The sequence below is a fragment of the Nansenia antarctica genome, assembly GCF_963989245.1.
Source record: "Nansenia antarctica genome assembly, chromosome: 7".
NCBI lineage: Eukaryota > Metazoa > Chordata > Actinopteri > Argentiniformes > Microstomatidae > Nansenia > Nansenia antarctica.
Window position 1 is genome coordinate 22,648,297 of NC_137677.1, and position 20,650 is coordinate 22,668,946.

A 20,650-nucleotide genomic window follows, 5' to 3' on the forward strand; every position below is an offset into this window, starting at 1 on the left:
TGTTGCCAGGGCGGAGCTCGACGGCACAGTCGTAGGGCCGGTGAGGGGGCAGGGTGCGAGCACGCTCCTTGCTGAAGGCCTCTCCGAGGTCGTGGTAGACCTCTGGGATGGAGGAGAGGTCAGGGGGAGCCGGAGGCGGTCGCAGAGGCGATGAGGGGGTATGGGCGGCACGGAGGCACCGGGCGTAACATGCGGTACTCCAGCTCAGGATACGTCCCTCACCATAGCTGACATGGGGAATGTGGAGCTCGAGCCACGGTCGTCCCAGGATGAGCGGGGACTGGGGGGTTTTGAGGATGTAGAACCGAATCTCCTCCACATGGTTCCCAGAGACGGTCAAGGAGAGGGGTGTAGAGCGGTGGGTGAGAGGCCCCAGGCTGTGTCCGTCTAGGGCTGAGACGGAGAGGGGGGTCTCGAGGGCAACGAGGGGAATGGCAGCTGAGCGGGCCAGCTGGGCGTCCATGAAGTTCTCGTCTGCTCCCGAGTCAATGATGGCCTCGACCGTGAGGTTCTGCCCCTGCCAGGAGAGGGTGACAGAGAACCTGGCTGGGCTGGTGGTAGGTGGGGATTGAGAGACACGGCTCACCCGGATTCCCCCTTCGGGTGAGCCTACCCTTTTGATAGGGACGGGCAGGTGTCACGGAGGTGTCCCTTCTCTCCACAGTAGAGGCACAGGCCCTGGGCCCTTCTCCTCTCCTTCTCCGCCGTGGTGAGGCGGGCTCGACCAAGCTGCATCGGCTCCTCGCCAGTGGATGGGGTGTAGGTCGACTCCCGTGCGGAGGAGGGGTTGGCTGTGACGATAGGGTCCTGGGGGCGTGGCGAGCTGGTCTGGTAGCGCCCTCTCTCTCTCCGACGCTCCCGGGAGCGCTCGTCAACGTCGATGGCTAGGGCCACTAGTTCGTCCAGGGTGGCGGGTCTGTCCCGGACGAGCTCGTCCTTGATGACCTCACTCAGCCCCTGGCGGAAAGCAGATCGCAGTGCCCTGTCATTCCATCCGCTTCCGGCTGCCAGGGTGCGAAACTCGGTAGAGTAGGCCGCCGCGGTCCGGTTCCCCTGGTGGAGTGACATCAGTCGCGCCCCGACCTCCTGTCCTGCAGTGGGGTGGTCGAAAACCCTCTTGAACTCCGTGAGGAAGGTAGCGTAGTCACCGAACAGGTCAGGGCGGGCGCAGAGGGTGGCCTGGACCCAATTCAGGGCGTCGCCGGTGGTGAGGTTGGTGATGAACGCCACCCGGGCTGCCGGCGACCAGAACTGGCTGGGCTGATGCGAGAACACCAACTCACACTGGAGGATGAAGCCTCGGAACTGGGCGAAGGCTCCGTCGAAGGGGCGGGGGCTGGCTAGGTGGGGCTCCCGTGGCTGTCCAGTAGGTGGTGCCGGTAGCTGGGCAGGGTCAGGGAGAGCAGGGGGGGGGGCAAAGGCTGCGAGCGCGGCCACCTGTGCCGTAAGCGCTTGGGTCGTAGTGATGAGGTGCTGCATCTGGGTGGCGCGGTGCTCCTGGTTAGCCTCCTGGGTTGTAATGCGAGTGTTCAGGGCCTGGCACGCTGTAGCGGCCGCCTGGAGGAGGTGAGTGTGTTCAGCGAGGATTTGGATAGCCGTCGGACCGGATCCAGGGGTGGGAGATGGTGCCCGGTCCTTCGTGTCGTCTGAGCCCAATTGCATGGTCAGTTCTTCTGTTATGCCACGGTGGTGAGGGGGCTCAAGGACACGACAACGGAGGCAGAATACTGTGAAGCCCCGTAGGGTATTTATTTACAGTGGAAAAACTGAAAGGATGAGTCCGGGGGTTTCAACCTGGCGGGCTGGCGGTAGTGGTTGGCGTGGGCTGTGGAGGAACAGAAAAACAGGGTAAGTCTCCACGGTAGGCCAGTACATAAGATATAAACGAATCACAAAATTAGGTACGAGAGCAAAGTTCACGACTAGTCACAGAGGATACTTGCCAGGTCATTCTTAGGGAAGAACTGACGATGAATGAAGGGAGTCCAGGGTAGATGTAGCCAGAGGGTTGATTGGGAGTGGAGACAGGTGTGCTGGTTTGGCTGTGGCTGGATAACCATCCAATTACCGGGAACGAGCTTCACCTGCGGCGGAGAGCACGCTGTGCTCGAGTTGTGGGGGCGGGTGCTCGAGCTGTGGGGGCGGGGGAGGGCGTGTGTGAAGGCCCAGCCGTAACACAGTCAATACAACAATAAAGACTTTTATAGAACCAAAAGCCTCTGGCTGCTTAGTCTGCAGATAAACAGAATGACACAAGGCACATAGTAGGCTACACTAGTATGCTTAATAAAGCAACTGAAAAGGGCTATGCTACTTTTAGTGCATGAGGATGAGGTAGGTTGTGATAAAGCCCATCAAACGTTTTGTATAAGAATTAAAAATAAATTGCACTGACATGGAAAAACAAAATGTGCATGTTTTCGTAACATCGTTCAGTATGAGTTCATATAGCTCGCTGGTAGCTTTATAATAACATTCAATTGTCCCATTTTTCCAGACAACGGTCTCGTCTGACAGGTTTAGCGACGGTAGCTATCTGGCTAGTGGCTGCGTTCGTAAATTCGCTCTAGAAGTCTGATCAGCACTCTTGGAATGCCTCTCGTCCAATCAGATTACTTGGTCCCTTTATGACGTTGAACCCATTGTGCGCTCCGGCGGTCTCAGAGTGAATTTACGAACGCAGCCTATATCAAACGTTATGAACGCCGGGAATGAAGACAGTGCTAACGATGCTAACGTGTCGGCTAGTTTGCTGGCGTCATGGTGATAGCATCATGAGCGCGACAACCGTAACCGGAAATATTTCCGGCTTCATATTATCGGCTCTATATCGGCTAAAATGTATAAAACCGATAAATATTTAATAACATTAATTTCCCAATATCGGGCCGATAATTATCGGTGCCGATAATATCGTGCATCCCTAATTATTATCATCATCATCATAATCATATTATCGAATTTCGCTAGCTAGCCTAGCTACGAGGTCACTGAGAATGCCGAAGCCCCTAATGAAGCAGCGTTCTAAAGTGTGGCTGCATTTCACCCGACTCGATGAAAACAACGCGAAGTGCTCAAAATGCTTAAAATCATTCGCGTGTAAAGCAGGGAACACATCTAACTTGATGAAACACCTGGCAACGCACGGGATAAAGTCATAGTAGACCGTGGAACTTTCCGAACTGTGTCGGCAGCGTAGATGGAAAACACGTGAACATCAAGGCACCGGCGCACGCCGGCAGCGACTACTTCAACTACAAGGGTACCCACTCCATTGTCCTGATGGCTACCTGCGACGCCAGATATCGGTTTACCATGGTGGATGTCGGGGGATACGGAAGGGAAAGTGACGGCATCTTCAGGGAGAGCAGATTCGGTTCTATGCTACTAGTCATAGACTAGTCATAGTCAAGAGAGGTGTCGTATTTTGCCAGGGACGGCAAATATGCTGATCTTTTTGCAAAAGAATTGCTGAGGTGGGAGTTTTATTTTTATTTATTTTTATTTGAGTGTATATTTAACTGTAATATTATATATATGTATATTGTGCCTCAGTCAGCAGGAGTTTTATTTTCATTTATTTTAATTTGAGTGTATATTTAACTAATATATGTTGTGCCTCAGCAATAAAAAAGTGAAAAGCTGTTTGATGTTGTCGAAAAGCTGTTTGATGTTGTATTATTATATACTGTATATATGTCATTTAAAAAAATCTAAAGTACCGAATTAAGTACCGTTTTGGTACCGGTACCGTTTTTAAAGTATCGGTTAGGTACCGGTACCGGATAAAACCCAAACGATACCCAACCCTAGGTAGAAGAGGAGGTGTAGGTGGTAGAGGAGGAGGTGAAGGTGGTAGAGGAGGTGTAGGTGGTAGAGGAGGTGTAGGTGGTAGAGGAGGAGGTGTAGGTGGTAGAGGAGGTGTAGGTGGTAGTAGAGGAGGTGTAGGTGGTAGAAGAGGAGGTGTAGGTGGTAGAGGAGGTGTAGGTGGTAGAAGAGGAGGTGTAGGTGGTAGAGGAGGTGTAGGTGGTAGAGGAGGAGGAGGTGTAGGTGGTAGAAGAGGAGGTGTAGGTGGTAGAAGAGGAGGTGTAGGTGGTAGAAGAGGTGTAGGTGGTAGAAGAGGAGGTGTAGGTGGTAGAGGAGGAGGTGTAGGTGGTAGAGGAGGTGTAGGTGGTAGAAGAGGAGGTGTAGGTGGTAGAGGAGGTGTAGGTGGTAGAAGAGGAGGTGCAGGCACGCAGGAACACAGTTTTAGTGCGTCCGCAAACCCGGTGCTTGTTCTTAGAATCGCTGTGCTGACGTTATTGAGATGTATAAAAAACGCTCTATTCTCGTTTTTCAAATATTTTTTTATTGGTTTGAGAATCAACGTTTTATGTTTTATGTTGGCCCAAAGTCCAACTCTGTTGTATGATCACTGGGCTCACCTGCTTATGGACACTTGCTTGTCTTCCACGGCTGTAACCTAACGATAGTCTAGCACCACCTGCTGCTGGGATCACTGAACTGCAGCAGTAAATGCATGGACACTTTTGAACCGTGTTTTTCTTGTGCAAAGGCTTTATGGTTTGGTTTTCTTCTCCTAGAAGCCTTAGGTGGGCCGCCTAAGACTTTTCAATGCAGGAAAAACCCTGAAAACCCCTGATCTTAACAGGGATCAACTTGTGTTTATCAGATAGTCATCATGGCAGTCTTGAGTTTATCAGATAGTCATCATGGCAGTCTTGAGTTTATTAGATAGTCATCATGGCAGTCTTGAGTTTCCAATCATTTCTACAACTCTTATTATTATATATTGGAGCACATACTTCTTTGTCACCAAAAAATATAGTTATTAATTTATTAATGTATTATGGGTCTTCTGAAAATGTGACCAAATCTGCTGGGTCAAAAATCTACATGCAGCAATGCTGATATTTGGTTACATGTCCCATGAGCCTTTTCACCTCAATTAGGCGCTTGGTTTCCATCCACAAGCTTCTGGTTGAGTCTTTGACTTTATACTTACTTTTATTTATTTTTATTTTTACTACTCAATCTTTTCCATTTGTAAAGTGTCTTTGAGTGTCTAGAAAAGCGCTATATAAGTCTAATGTATTATTAGTATTAGTATTATTATCTAATGTGTCTCTCTGTTTCAGGACTAAACATCTTAACGTGTTTCTCTGTTTCAGGACTAAACATCTTAACGTGTTTCTCTGTTTCAGGACTAAACATCTTAACGTGTTTCTCTGTTTCAGGACTAAACATCTTAACGTGTGTGTCTGTTTCAGGACTAAACATCTTAACGTGTGTGTCTGTTTCAGGCCATCCGTATCTCTGGGCTCGGCTAGACAGGAAGCCCAACAAGCAGGCGGAGAAGAGGTTCAGGAAGCATCAACATTCCCACAACATCTGCAAAGGTATTCAGGGTTTTAACTGCAATGTGCTTCATGTTAAGAGGCCTATGTCTTATTGTCTTTCATGGTGGCGGTTCCCGTAGAGTGCAAAATAACAGCATCCGCACACTCAAACACTGTGCAAAAAAACATAGTTTATTGCGAGCTTTCGGTCACAGACCTTCTTCAGGCTTGGAGCAGACAAGTGAATGCCGTGGTATAAAGGGTTCAAATCACTTGATTAAGCCAACGCACAACACCTGTGTCAAACACGTCACCTAGTGGCTAGGCATCAAGGGAATTGTAGTCTTTGTTTTTGTAGTGCACTAAATCTTACACAAGTGTTCATGAGACAGGAAACACCAAAATCAATTATTTACAATATAAACACATAGCAGAACAAAAACAATAGAGAAATGCTACAAACATGCAGACATCAGGCAGTAGCCATCATATAGCACAGAACATATACGTCTAAAGCATCGTTTCTCAACGGGGGCGTTCAGACAACATCGGGGGGCGCTGGAACAAATATTTTTTAAAGGGGGGCGTTGAGGTGTTCTTGGGGGGCGGTCACGCATAAAGTATTTTTCTCATGAAAAACAGCTGTCAGCAGTGTTATTACGGGTACGTTCGTAAATGCACGAACGGTCAGTTCGCTCGGACAAACCGTCTTTTCAAAGGTAGTATGGGTAGATCGCATGGCATTGAACAAAACCCAAAAGGAGAACAAAATAAATAAATGTGCCTATCATCCATCCTCACTATGGCTTTTGCCACTTGATTGACGTACAGGTAAGCCAGTCTGCGATCTGATCTTTTCACCTAACACACGGTTCACCACGCATGCGCAGTCAACAGCGCCAACTACAAAATACTAAATACCGGCGAGACTAATAGTTAGCCTTCCAATTTCTACTATTTACTATTTAGTACTAAAGAAAGGGTATACAAATGAGTGGGGAAGCTGGACCAAGTAAGAAACCAATAACGTACAACTTCCATCCAGAATGGGAGGAGGACTTTTTTACACAATGTGATATTGGAAGTGCGTCTGTCTGATCTGCAGATCTATGATGGCTGTTTCTATCATGGCTGTTTCTATGATGGCTGTTTCTATGATGGCTGTTTGGAAGAAGGGAAATGTGGCAAAAGAGCGAAAACGTACGGCTGTAACGATAGCTTCTTATCGCGTCAGTCACGTTCTTGTTAAACACAAGAAGAAAACAAAGACGGCGAAATTGTGAAAAAAGCGTTTCTCGAGGCTGCAGATTGCCTTTTCGATGACAGATCCACAGTGGCTGATGACACCTTGCAGCCTGCCTACACCTTGCAACCAGCTCCTACAGCCCTGACTACTAGAAACTAGCTGCCTCCTCCCAGTGCCAGGTCTCCCACTAAGGTAGAGAAATGCATTTATTTCCTCCTTTCAAACTAGGGAATTACCTGTTTTGTATCTGGTTTACTTTTCTGTTTGTTGGATCAGTAGTTGGCTATGGTACTGCAGACTGGCTGTCAGTGTGTGAGTGAGAAAAAGAGACTGTGTGTGTGTGTGTGTGTGTGTGTGTGTGTGTGTGTGTGTGTGTGTGTGTGTGTGTGTGTGTGTGTGTGTGTGTGTGTGTAAGAGAGAGAGAGAGAGGGGGGGGGAGAGAGAGAGGGAGGGTTTGTGCTATGGCTCCCTATGCAGACTGGCAAATGTGTGTGTGTGTGTGTGTGTGTGTGTGTGTGTGTGTGTGTGTGTGTCAGGGTTTCCGTTAGAAAAATTTGCCGTCGGACATCGTGTCCGGGAAGAATTCGATTTACCGGACAAACGTGATATATTCCGGTCATCATATTAAAATATAATAAAAAATCTTTTTTGCAAAATCATATATTTTTTTTCTCCAAATCTAATATAGCTGTTTGTCGCGGTGATTACTGTTGTGTAGCGGCCTATATATGCCATTTAATGTCTATTTCTCATCCGATACGATTAGATGCGAGCTATATAATATATAATAATATAACATGATTTGACGGATGCGCGCTATGCCATGCGTCAAATCCAGCGCTGAACGGGTCCAGCGCTGAACGGGCGCCTCACTGGGAACTGAACAGACAGCATCGATCAATGAACGGACTCCACATTACGTTAACTGAAGTTTGTTAAATTGTTTGGGATTAATGTGAGTTTTCTATTTTCTCTTTCCAGTTTTACCCTTTTTTTTTTTATCAATAAAACAACGTCATTTCTATAAGTCTCGCTGGTTGGGAAGGCATTTCGTTTAGCTCGGGAGTATGACAATGGGAAGAACATAACTGTATAACTGAATGACAACAAATGTATGAGTAATGAGTAAAACAATGTCACTTTTATAGTATGTTGTTTAACTTGCCGTTCGGTCGCCATGGCTCTAGTGTGTGTAGCAGCTTCAGCTAGCTGGCTAGAAACTTCTAGGGGTGCGTTCGTAAACACGCTCTGAGAGCGCCGGAGCGCACGCTGGCTTCGATGTCACAGAGCGACCGAGTCGTTCGATTGGACGAGAGGCGTTCCGCGAGTGCTGATCGGATTTCCAGAGCGTGTTTACGAACGCACCCATAGATGGGAAATCAAGAAACCGTATTACTATGGTGGACGGGTTGGCAGGGTTGCCAGATAGGCATGGGTTACCGCCGAATGGGCTACTGTGTTTAAGCGGTAATAGACTGGTTAAGCTGTAATCCCATCTGGCATCAATCCCATGTGGCACCTGTGCGCTGTTTCGCATAGGCCGGCCTACACATTAGGAGTCATCATCATGCCGGTGTCAAATCATATCATAATAAAAGAAATACATAGCCTATATATTCGTCTTTTTTAAAATAGAAGGAATCAGAATGTGAACTTTAGCGAATTGTATTCAAAGGGAATTATTTTCACCGGACAATATGTCCGACGACTTTTCAATATGTCGGACTTCAACAAAATTTACCGGACAAAGACCGGTAATTGCCGGTTAACGGAAACCCAGGTGTGTGTGTGTATGTGTATGTGTGTGTGTCTGTGTGTCTGTGTGTGTGAGTGTGTCTGTGTGTGAGTGAGAATAGCAAAGAGGGAGGGTTTGTGATGGTCTTCTCATGTGTGGCTGTGTGACAGAGAGAGAGAAAGTGTATTGTACTATGCAGGCTGGGAACTGTGTGTGTGTGTGTGTGTGTGTGTGTGTGTGTGTGTGTGTGTGTGTGTGTGTGTGTTTGTAGTATGTGCGTGTACGTTTGCTATGTTTAAACTAGACTGGTAGATCTTGGCAGACTGGCTACTTGAAAAGTAGATCTTGGTTCAAAAAAGTGTGGGCACCCCTGCCTTATACCATACCACCATACCAGAACATCACAGCAGGAACAACCTATCTCAAAAAAGCGATCGTAATAAACCAGTCCGGAAAGTTCTCTGTCGTTTACCAATAATCTAACCTGGAGAAATCAGCTACGAATGTCCCCTCCCCTCGCAGGTTCATCACAGTATATTACATAAATGTATTACTGTTAAGTGTTGTTGTGGATGTTATCCCTAGTGCCATTCTGAGGTTAGCATTGCGATGTGTTCGTCTTAACGTTTACAAACTAAAATATACGATCGCTTTTTAGTGATCCTCTGATTTTTATGTTGCTCCTCTGATGTCCTGGAAACGAACACATAAGCACTCCGAACAGCTGTCAGCGTCTTTTGTTGCTATAGGAAACCACTACTCTGTCTGCTTGCGATTGATCAGCTGTCAGCAGTGTTATTACAGGTACGTTCGTAAATGCACGAACGGTCAGTTCGCTCGGGCAAACCATCTTTTCAGTCAGAGCGCCCATCTCTGAGCGGTCGCAGAGCTCTGAACTTTGGAACTTTGTTATGTTTTGATATGAGAAATTCGAACTAAGTGGTCAGTTTATGAAAATAATACCATAGAATACTAAATAAAATATTTAAATAATAGCCCCCTAGCGTTTGCCGCCATATTGTGACACCACCACATGATTAGCATCATAAAACAGCAATTTGGCGAAATGCAATACCAGCACACTTAAAAAACAAACAATGTTAGTTGTAATATACAGTTTTGTAGCCTACTGTTTGTTCTGCACCGGACATGTGTGAAATCGCTGCTGTGTTATTGTTGTTCTGTGATATAACACAGAATATTAGTCAACATTAATATTCAGGGAAGAAAATAAGCCTACTTTTTTTGATGGGGGGCGGTAAGAGACCTGGATAATGGACAGGGGGGCGCTGGCCCAAAAAAGGTTGAGAACCACTGGTCTAAAGTAACGGTGGCACTTCCCTCCACGGTAATCAGGCAGTTGATTGGTCTCCTCCCATCCCTCACTGCGTTGTTGGTCAGAACAGTACTGTCCGTTTACGTGGCGTCCAACTGGACCTCTTTAACACCAGAACAGTCGTGCCTTTTTACCTACTAAAAGAGCCCCTCTTTACAATGCTCAAGCTGCCATTTACACACAACGACCACTAGTTGGCCGTCTTGTAAATTAGCCTCCTGCTTCCTACACAGAAAAACTGCAAAACATCTTCATACTAGCTTATCCTGATGTGATGTTGAAAATGTAAGGATACTGGGGTGGTAGAACGCACATATCTAGGACAAGTCATGAAAGGAGGGTCCTGACTTTTGATCGAGTGCAAAGAGATACAGGCTAACATGTTTCTTTACTCACAGGCTCGTTAAGTGCGCCTCATGGCTGATTAAGCGTTGGGGTCGTCAATGTGTTAATCTGCCCAGACAGTCTGACTGATCACAAGAGTGTAATAATACTACAGTAATGACAACATATTTTCCCCCTACATAATCATGCTGTCTAATCAGCGTCTGGATACGCCACACCTGTCAGGTGGATGGATTATCTAGGCAACGGTAGAAGTGCTCACTAACACAGATTTAAACACATTTATGAACAGAAATCTGACAGAAATAGGGCTTTTGTGTACATAGAAAAAGTCTTAGATCTTTGATTTCAACGCATGAAAAATTGGAGCGAAAAACAAAAAAGTGTGTAATGAAATACCCTATGGATTTATGGACGTTCTAAAAGTTAAGGATAAAAGAAGTGAAGGTGAATGACCGTCCAACGCTCTGCTCTGGGTGATCAGGGTTCAGCTGGAATGTGGAGGAGGACTTTCGGAATGTGCCGGAGGCGTGGGTCCCAGCGCTCCGGGTCCAACACCGCCACGGACAGCCCGTGCCTGATGAGAACGGACACATCCCAGGTGTGTGTCTGCACATTCATAACACAACATAAAGCTTGGCTACCAGATCTCTTTGATTAATGGGACTGAGGCATTTTTCCTCCTTCTCCTTCAAAGGTTTGGATTTAAATCAAACCATCACTGTGAGGTTAGAGTGCAGATTCTCTGCTTTTATTTCATGGTATTTGTGTGCATAATAGTAACTGTTTGATTTAAAGTTCTGGACTATAGGGCCAAAAGAATAAAAAATGGTTTATTGTCCCATTACTTAAGCAGGGTTAGTAAGGTAAGTCACTGACGTGATGCTTCTCTCAGATGACAGGGTGGTTAGGCCTCCTGTCCACTGGCTCCCCATCAAAGAACGTATACATTCAAAGTTCTCCTCCTCACATACAAAGCCCTCCACAGCCTGCCCCCCCCCCCTTACCTGACTGACCTCCTTCTCCCCCACCACCCTACCTGTACCCTCCCTCCTCATCCACTGTTCCCCTCACTGTCCCACCCTCCAAACTCAAACCGTGCTTTTTCACGAGCTGCACCCCGCCTCTGGAACTCTCTCCCTCAACCACTCAGAGACTCACCCTCACTCTCCACTTTTAAATCCCACCTCAAAACCTACCTGTTCTCCCACGCATACAACCTCCCCTACCCCTAACCATCTCCCCTAACCCTGCCACCCCCGCCCCCCCTGGACATGCATACAACCTCCCCTACCCCTAACCATCTCCCCTAACCCTGCCACCCCCCTCCCCCCCTGGACATGCATACAACCTCTCCTACCCCTAACCATCTCCCCTAACCCTGCCACCCCCCCCCCCCTCCTCTGGACATGCATACAACCTCCCCTACCCCTAACCATCTCCCCTAACCCTGCCACCCACCTCCCCCCCTGGACATGCATACAACCTTCCCTACCCCTAACCATCTCCCCTAACCCTGCCACCCCCCTCCCCCCCTGGACATGCATACAACCTTCCCTACCCCTAACCATCTCCCCTAACCCTGCCACCCCCCCCTCCCTCCCCCCCTGGACATGCATACAACCTCCCCTACCCCTAACCATCTCCCCTAACCCTGCCCCCCCCCCTCCCCCCCTGGACATTGCTGTGTTAATTGTTCCCTGTGTCTGTTCGTTAACTCTGTGTTCTATGTGTTCATGTTATCTGTTGCTTGTGTTTTCTGTTTTTCCCATATTGTCAGCGTCTTTGAGCCCCGGAAAAGCGCTATATAAATACAATGAATTATTATTATTATTATTATGAAGTAGAAAAGTACTGATAATAATAATAATAATAATAGATTGGACTTATATAGACACTCAAAGACGCTTTACAAACTGAAAAAATCGAGTAGTAAAATGAAAAGAAACCAAGAAATAGATAAAAGAAAGTATAGGGGTGTAATACATTTTTAGATTACTAAATCTAAATCTAAAGCCCAATGCACACGGCGTGCGATTTTGTCGCACAACAACATTCGATTCTCAATTCACACCACCGAAGTGAGTGGGTGTGAATGGAGAATCGAATGTTGCCGTGCGACAAAATCGCATCGCACGCCGTGTGCATTGTCTCATTCAAAACAATGGAATCGAATTCGACGGTGCGACAAAATCGGGGCCGTGTGCATTGGCCTTAAGTGTCTTTGTAGGACAATCTACTCTGTGTACTGCAATTACACCTAGTAGATTTCGGGCGGAGAAGTGGCGAACAAGCAACGCCAGCGTCCTCTCTCAACCGGCATTTCTTTGAAAACTCGTGAGCTTAGAATGATAAGGTTCTATCTCCATTTAGAATGATAAGGTTCTATCTCCGTTTAGAATGATAAGGTTCTATCTCCGTCTAGAATGATAAGGTTCTATCTCCGTCTAGAATGATAAGGTTCTATCTGTGTCTAGAATGATAAGGTTCTATCTCCGTCTAGAATGATAAGGTTCTATCTCCGTTTAGAATGATAAGGTTCTATCTCCGTCTAGAATGATAAGGTTCTATCTCCGTTTAGGGTAGTTCAGAGATATTGAGCGTCAAAGTTTTTACATTCCATTATGTTCTGTGAGATGGAACCTTTGTATTTTATTAATTACAAACTAAAAAATGTAAACATTTTTAAAATAACACCACACAGGCATTAATAAACACCTAATGTATCAGATTATGTAAAAAACTAAATTTTGACCAAAAATTGAGATAGAACCTTATAATTCTAAATGGAGATAGAACCTTATCATTCTAAACGGAGATAGAACCTTATCATTCTAAATGGAGATAGAAGCTTATCATTCTAACGTCACGAGCTGATGATTCCCTGTGGTTGTGTCCAGGGTGGGTCCCCGTGGAGAGGGAGAATAAGCAGTACTGCTGGCACTCCTCTGTGGTGGACTATGAGGCCGGGGCGGCGCTGGTCCTGAGACCCAGAGCCCAGGAGGAGGCGGTGCTGGAGCTCACCGCTGTGCCGCTGGCCGACCTGCTGGAACAAACCCTGGAGCTGGTCGGAACCAACGTCAACGGGAACCCGTACGGTAAACGTGACATCTTCTCTCTCATGTAGTCCTGTCACATTCTCTCTCATGTGGTCCTGTCACATCTCTCATGTGGTCCTGTCACATTCTCTCATGTGGTCCTGTCACATATTCTCTCTCATGTGGTCCTGTCACATCTCTCTCATGTGGTCGTCCTCCTGTCACATATTCTCTTTTATTTAACCTTTATTTAACCAGATAGGTCAGTTGAGAACAAATTCTCATTTGCAACGACGATCTGGCCAATTGGCAGAACAGAGGCAAGTCAGTACACAGAACACAACACAGTATATACGATACAAAACACGATATATACAATATAAAACATGAGTGCAATACAGTATCAAAAATATCTATACATTACAGCAGGGGGAAGTTATCTTAAAAGCAAGTGCAGTGATCCGAGACAACATCTGAAAGTGAGTGTTTAAGTGAGTCTCTCTCATGTGGTCATGTCACATTCTCTCATGTGGTCATGTCACATCTCTCATGTGGTCCTCCTGTCACATCTCTCTCTCATGTGGTCCTGTCACATCTCTCTCTCATGTGGTCCTGTCACATCTCTCTCATGTGGTCCTGTCACATTCTCTCATGTGGTCCTCCTGTCACATCTCTCTCTCATGTGGTCCTGTCACATCTCTCTCACGTGGTCCTGTCACATCTCTCTCTCATGTGGTCATGTCACATTCTCTCATGTGGTCCTGTCACATCTCTTATGTGGTCCTGTCACATCTCTCTCTCATGTGGTCCTCCTGTCACATTCTCTCATGTGGTCCTGTCACATCTCTCATGTGGTCATGTCACATCTCTCTCTCATGTGGTCATGTCACATTCTCTCATGTGGTCATGTCACACTCTCTCATGTGGTCCTGTCACATCTCTCTCATGTGGTCCTCCTGTCACATTCTCTCTCATGTCGTCATGTCACATCTCTCATGTGGTCCTCCTGTCACATCTCTCATGTTGTTTGTGTCTCTGGTAGGAATGGGCCAGAAGAAGCAGCCCCTCCACGTCCTGGTGGCTCATGGGAGTGTGCGCGTCCCCAACCCCCCCCCGGTGGAGTACCAGGCGCTGCGGTCCTGGTTCCAGGAGGGCCGGGAGGGGCAGGTGGAGGGCCTCGTCTGGCACTGCCAGGATGGAACCATGGTGAAGGTAACCCATCTCTCCCTCTCTCCATCTCTCCAGTCTCGACCCGAGACATTACCACCCCCAGTAATGGGGTGGCTGTGTCTCAGGAGGTAGAGGCTGTGTCTCAGGAGGTAGAGGCTGTGTCTCAGGAGGTAGAGGCTGTGTCTCAGGAGGTAGAGGCCGTGTCTCAGGAGGTAGAGGTTGTGTCTCAGGAGGTAGAGGCTGTGTCTCAGGAGGTAGAGGCTGTGTCTCAGGAAGTAGAGGCTGTGTCTCAGGAGGTAGAGGTTGTGTCTCAGGAGGTAGAGGCTGTGTCTCAGGAGGTAGAGGCTGTGTCTCAGGAGGTAGAGGCGCCGTCTAATGATCGCAAGGTTGGCAGATCAGCGGTTCGAGCCCCGGCTGGCCACATGTCGAAGTGTCCTTGGGCAAGACACTGAAACCCAAAATTGCTCCCAGTGAGCGGGCCGGCGCCTTGCATGGTAGCTTGCCGCCATTGGTGTGTGAATGTGTGTGTGAATGGGTGAATGAGAGGCCGTTGTAAAGCGCTTTGGAGCAACAAAAAAGGCGCTATATAAGTGCAGTCCATTTACCATTTACCCAGCACTGTGTCTCCTAAGACATGATTTGGCTATCTTAGGTTTCTCTTTATATCCTAGTTTTCTCTCTATATCCCATTATAAAGCGACAACAGATTATGATTTGTTTGTTTATTTAATCATAAAAATAAACAAAAAATAGTTCCGCAACTGAACTTCAAATGGACTGTTGCCTAGTAACCTGAACACAAACATGTAGTCTAATTAACGGTCATTTAGTAGAACATCTGTGAGGCGGAGTGATACATATAGTTAAAAGTCCCAGTGCTGTTATACTGTATATCAGCACTCATGGAATGCCTCTTGTCCAATCAAATTACTTGGTCGGAACTAACTGTTGTATAATGTTCAATACTGAAGTCACAGAGTCACAACTCTTCATACAGTCAGCAAGGCAGAAGTCCATGTGGGCCAAACTGTGACTTGCTGTGATTTGTGCATTGCTTTCATACAAAATGCATTCAATGACCACGTTCTCCAAAATCCATAACACTTCTCTCATTCAAACTCCCCCACCTGCAAAACATTATGTATTTGCAACACATTTTTCCATTGTTAACATACTGTGTTCAAAACTCTGAAGAACACGTTCAAAACAGAATGATTTGGTGCATTTTTGCAGTAATCATATTCCTGCCGGCACGTGCCGTGAGCTTTTAGATTGGGTAAGCATAAGATATAGAAATACACATAATTACACATACACGCTATCAGTGAACGCAGTTTCAAGGAAATGCAATTTTGATGCCCTAGAACCCGCTAATAAACTGTAGGGTCACTTTGTGATCAGATTACCAAAAACAAAAAAAACAGTTGCCAGTTTCGACTATATCAGGGGTGCTCATTGTTCAATCTTTTTTGAACCAAGATCTTTTCAAGTAGCCAACCTGCTGAAATCTACAAGTCCAGTTTCAACATCGCAAACGCACACACGCACAACACAGACACACACCGTTTCCATCCTCCATAGTAAACTCACAACACACTTTCTTTTCACACTTTTGTCACACAGGCACTTGACATCACATCACAAACCCTCCCTCTCTATCTCTCTCAAACACTTTTGGTCCAGAACCACTGGCACGGACAGCGACATTAGGCCTATCTCAGCGATTGATTAAGCAGCTCTCTCTCCAAACACAACGGCACAGGCCTACATTCAAAGGTAAAAGCAGAGGAAGTCTTAAATAAGAAGCCATAACCAGCAGCACAGCAGTACTCAAACCATATAAACAAGCACAGATCGCCACCAGCCTCGCGAGTCATATACATCATATAAACCGCTCATACCAGGCTTGCTGTAGCCCCTAGCGACTCTCCCTTTCTGGGTGTGAAGATCGGTGAGCGGTGGCTTCGGGCGGCCTTTAGCCAGTCCAGTCCAGTCTACGAAATCCCTTTAGGTCGCTGACAGTAATGTCCATATTCACAATATCAAGCAAGTTATCCTTATTGATTATTATTATTTAGATCGTTTGAGCTAGCTAGCATAAGCTATTCTGCCGGGCGAGAGAAAGGGCCAATCCCAATTCACCCCTATGACTTCGTTTTCACCCCTATGGCTTGATTTGCGCGTTCACGTTTAGGGGGAGGGCTGTCCCAATTCATATTTCATCGGGCCATGGCTTCATTTCGAGGGCTAACTATGACTTTGTTTAGAGCGATTCCAGGACCAGACTAGCTTCGAAGCCATAGGGGTACGCTACCCCTTGATTCCAGGATGCATTGCGAATCATCTACAGAAATCTTATGTCGCTCTATTCAATGCGGAAATGTCATTTTACTTTCTCTGTAATTACTTATTAATAAAGATTTTAAAAATTATGATAACCATCTTATTATCTTAGTTTAATGTCATTACAATGCATTATAGACCTTTTATTTATAACAAGCATAACCAAAAAAAAAACGCTTTTATGTCGGTGCTGTGTCTAACGTTACAGTAACACAACGCTGCATGACAGTCGAGCATTTCAGAGATGTACAATCATAAATCAATTATTACCTGTGGCGTTTGACAGCGGATGATGGTACACATATGTAAAGTTATCTGTCAAACGTTCGGCTGACTTGTACATGATGCACATTTTTACCTATTTCCATGTAGCGGCACCCGCAATCTAATCTGAGCAGTTGTTATTATGTAATATTATTAATGGGTTGTATCATTCATTTAAATGCATTATAGACCTTTTCTTTATAACAAGCACAACAACAACAAAATGTTATTATGCCGATGTGCTGTGTGTCTAACGTTACAGGCTGCATGACAGTCGAGCATTTCAGAGATGTACAATCATAAATCAATTATTACCTGTGGCGTTTGACAGCGGATGATGGTACACATATGTAAAGTTATCTATCAAACGTTAGTTTAATGTCATTACAATGCATTATGTAGACCTTTTCTTTATAACAAGCATAACAAAAAAATCACTGTTATGCCTGATCACTTCCATTAGACTACTAAAGCAAGACACCGGAGCACTCATATCTGCGCGTTTGTCACAGGCTGACAGTCACCCTGTTCCTCTGCCCCGGCAACTGACCCATAGAAATGTGCGCGATTAACATTTCAGAGATGTACAATCATGAAATAAATTGTGGTGTTTGACAGCGGATGATGGTAGACATATTTAATGTAAAGTTATCTATCTTAAGTTTTCTATCCACAGGCTGATATGTGCATGATAGGCGCGAATTCCCCCCCCCCCCCCTTGGTGGTATAAATATTGCGGCATACCAAAACAACTCGCAATCTAATCCGAGCAGTTGTTATTATGTAATATTATTGATGGATGTGAAATTTTTGATGGAGCGCAGTGAGCGGGAGACTCATCAAGGACATGTAGTTAATTAATGCAGTGGACAGCGGCTGTTTCTCCAGCGTTCCTGTCACTTCGGATTTCGGAACGTCATAAAATTAAATATGTAAGTCATGCATTTTTCCATGTTTCCCCATTGATGGTATATGACGCCGTAAATTTTACTTAAGTTCAGCCGCGAAGTTGTTGCACTGTTGTCCTAAATCAGTGCAGACTGGCAGGGTAGGAGCACAGGTTTCATACAGGTTAGAGCGCCGTTATTCTGTCATGGTCTGACAATGAAACATTGTTCTTTTTTATTTGATGACTTGTTTGATCGATTGATAGCGTAAAAGTGAAGTTGTGAATGAGTCGCGAGCGTCAATGCTTTTCTACGATATTCCTGATGACGTATCGGTCTTGAAGGGTTGTCCCTCTTCCATGATTTCTCAGGTGTGTTGATAATAAACGAAAAAATATGCTTATAGCACACGCAACAGAAATAAACACAGCTGAAGAAGGCATTGCGAGATGTGAGAATTCGCCGGCAACATAACGCGTCACCCGTACCGCGTCCTTTTAAACCACTGCTGATGACGTAGCCGTCGTGAAGGGCCGTCCCAATTCAAAGGGGTAGATTTCAACCCCTATGGCTTGTGGCTCTGTTCGAAGGCCTTGGCTTCGAATCGAGTCACACTCGAAAACGAGCCATAGGGGTAGAAAGGGAATCGGGATTGGGCCAAAGTAAGGTGAAATGTTAAGTGAACTTGAAAGTGATAAGAGCCAATCAGTAGCTCTTATCGGAATGAACGAACTACTGATTGGCTGGTAAGCATGCTTACCCTGGCCACATTAAACAGCGGGCTGAGGCATCGGAAAAAATAAAAAAGACATTTTCACGCATTCGAATGTACGCGAGGGAAAGCAGAGAGAGAAGTGCTTATAATGCAATGCAATGCAAGCAAGCAGAATAGCGAGTGCTTACTCCTGCAGGTGGCACCAAAATGAATGACTCCTGCTGCCCTGGGACCTAAAATACGACTCTTTTAATGAAAACAAACAAACGGTTACATGCACTTTTATTTTAATATTTTCACTGTCCTTTTTTCGTTGGGTAAGCACTGCTTACTATGCTTATATGGTCCTTGTGTTCCTGTCATATATGACAGAAAGCTCGCAAGCAATAAACTGTTTTTGTGCACAGTGTTTGAGTGTGCAGATCAGGGTTTCCGTTAACCGGTAATTACCGGTCTTTGTCCGGTAAAATTTGTTGAAGTCCGACAAATTGAAAACTCGTCGGACATAAATGTCCGGTGAAAATAATTCCCTCTAAGCACAATTTGAATACAATTCGCTAAAGTTCACATTCTGATTCCTTCTATTTTAAAAAAGACGAATATATAGGCTATGTATTTCTTTTATTATGATATGATTTGACACCGGCATGATGATGACTCCTAATGTGTAGGCTGCCTATGCGAAACAGCGGTTGTTTCCGGTGTGCGCTATAACTCGTGCACAATCGAGTCGAGGCAGAGAGGAGGATAGCGATGTTTCTCTCTGTGAGAGTGTGATTATGCAAGCCTTTTCTGAAAGGGATGAGAACCCGATTGTTTCAGCTTCTCCCAGGGAGAAAGTGGTAGAGTTACCATCCTCCCCGAGTCCTACCATACCATCCGCTGACAGCCTATCTCTGCCTGTAACCGGCGAGCGATTGCGTGTCGCTCAAGTAGCTGATCAGTCATTAAACAAATGTTTTTTACATGCAGCTAGTGAGGAATCTGAAATAGGGGGCAACGTAGTTTATTTCCTTAACGATGGGATATTAATGCGTAAATGGTCTCCTCCTAATGCAAATGGATGTGAGTGGAATACTGTAAAACAAGTGGTTGTGCCTGTGGGTTATAGACAACAGGTGTTATCTGTAGCACATGAGAGCCAGTGGTCAGGACATTTAGGTATAACTAAAACTTATCAGCTGATATTGAAACATTTCTTTTGGCCCGGACTGAAGGCGGATGTTGCCAAGCACTGCCGCTGTTGCCATACTTGTCAGATGGCGGGTAAGCCTAATCAATCCATTCCACCTGCACCATTGCATCCCATTCCTGCTATAGGGGAGCCATTTGAACGTGTAATAATTGATTGTGTTGGACCTTTGCCTAGGACTAAAAGTGGAAGTCAGTATTTGCTCACTATTATGTGCACTGCTACTCGTTTTCCCGAAGCTGTTCCGTTGCGTAACATATCAGCCAGCTCAGTGGTGAAAGCTTTAACAACGTTTTTTTCCACATTCGGTCTTCCTCTTGTTATACAATCTGACCAGGGCACTAACTTTCAGTCTAAGCTTTTCAAACAAGCCCTAAGAACGTTAGGGGTACGATGTCACGCCAGAAGCCTACATGCTTGCACTGTTCAATAAAATGTTATACATCTAGACATTGTGGTATTTCTTTATATACGTATCCCAGCCTGCCTATTGTTTCTCAATAAACAGTTATGTTCTCCTCATTGTCATACTCCCGAGTCCGATTAAGTATGATTTGACAGGCAGCTAAACGAAATGCCTTCCCAACCAGCGAGACCTGGTTATAGAAATGACGTTGTTTTATTGATAAAAAAAGGGTAAAACTGGAAAGAGAAAATAGAAAACTCACATTAATCCCAAACAATTTAACAAACTTCAGTTAACGTAATGTGGAGTCCGTTCATTGATCGATGCTGTCTGTTCAGTTCCCAGTGAGGCGCCCGTTCAGCGCTGGACATAATGGCATAGCGCGCATGCGAATCATGTTATCATATATTATATAGCTCGCATCTAATCGTATCGGATGAGAAATAGACATTAAATGGCATATATAGGCCGCTACACAACAGTAATCACCGCGACAAACAGCTATATTAGATTTGGAGAAAAAAAAAATATGATTTTGATTATTATTTTTTTTATAATATTTTAATATGATGACCGGAATATATCACGTTTGTCCGGTAAATCGAAATCTTCCCGGACACGATGTCCGGCGGCA

General features: G+C 45.6%; 1 protein-coding gene across 1 annotated transcript in view; it reads left to right on the top strand.

The window, feature by feature from the left end:
- Positions 1-20,650, top strand: part of LOC308162487 (RNA ligase 1-like) — a gene marked incomplete at its 5' end in the record, with an annotated part of 40,292 nt that overhangs the window by 13,729 nt on the left and 5,913 nt on the right. Inside the window, 4 exons of the mRNA XM_080536637.1 lie at positions 5,304-5,399; positions 10,486-10,602; positions 12,902-13,099; positions 14,082-14,251. Of these exons, the coding sequence (XP_080392763.1) occupies positions 5,304-5,399; positions 10,486-10,602; positions 12,902-13,099; positions 14,082-14,251 (581 nt within the window). The remainder of the gene's footprint in view (positions 1-5,303; positions 5,400-10,485; positions 10,603-12,901; positions 13,100-14,081; positions 14,252-20,650) is intronic.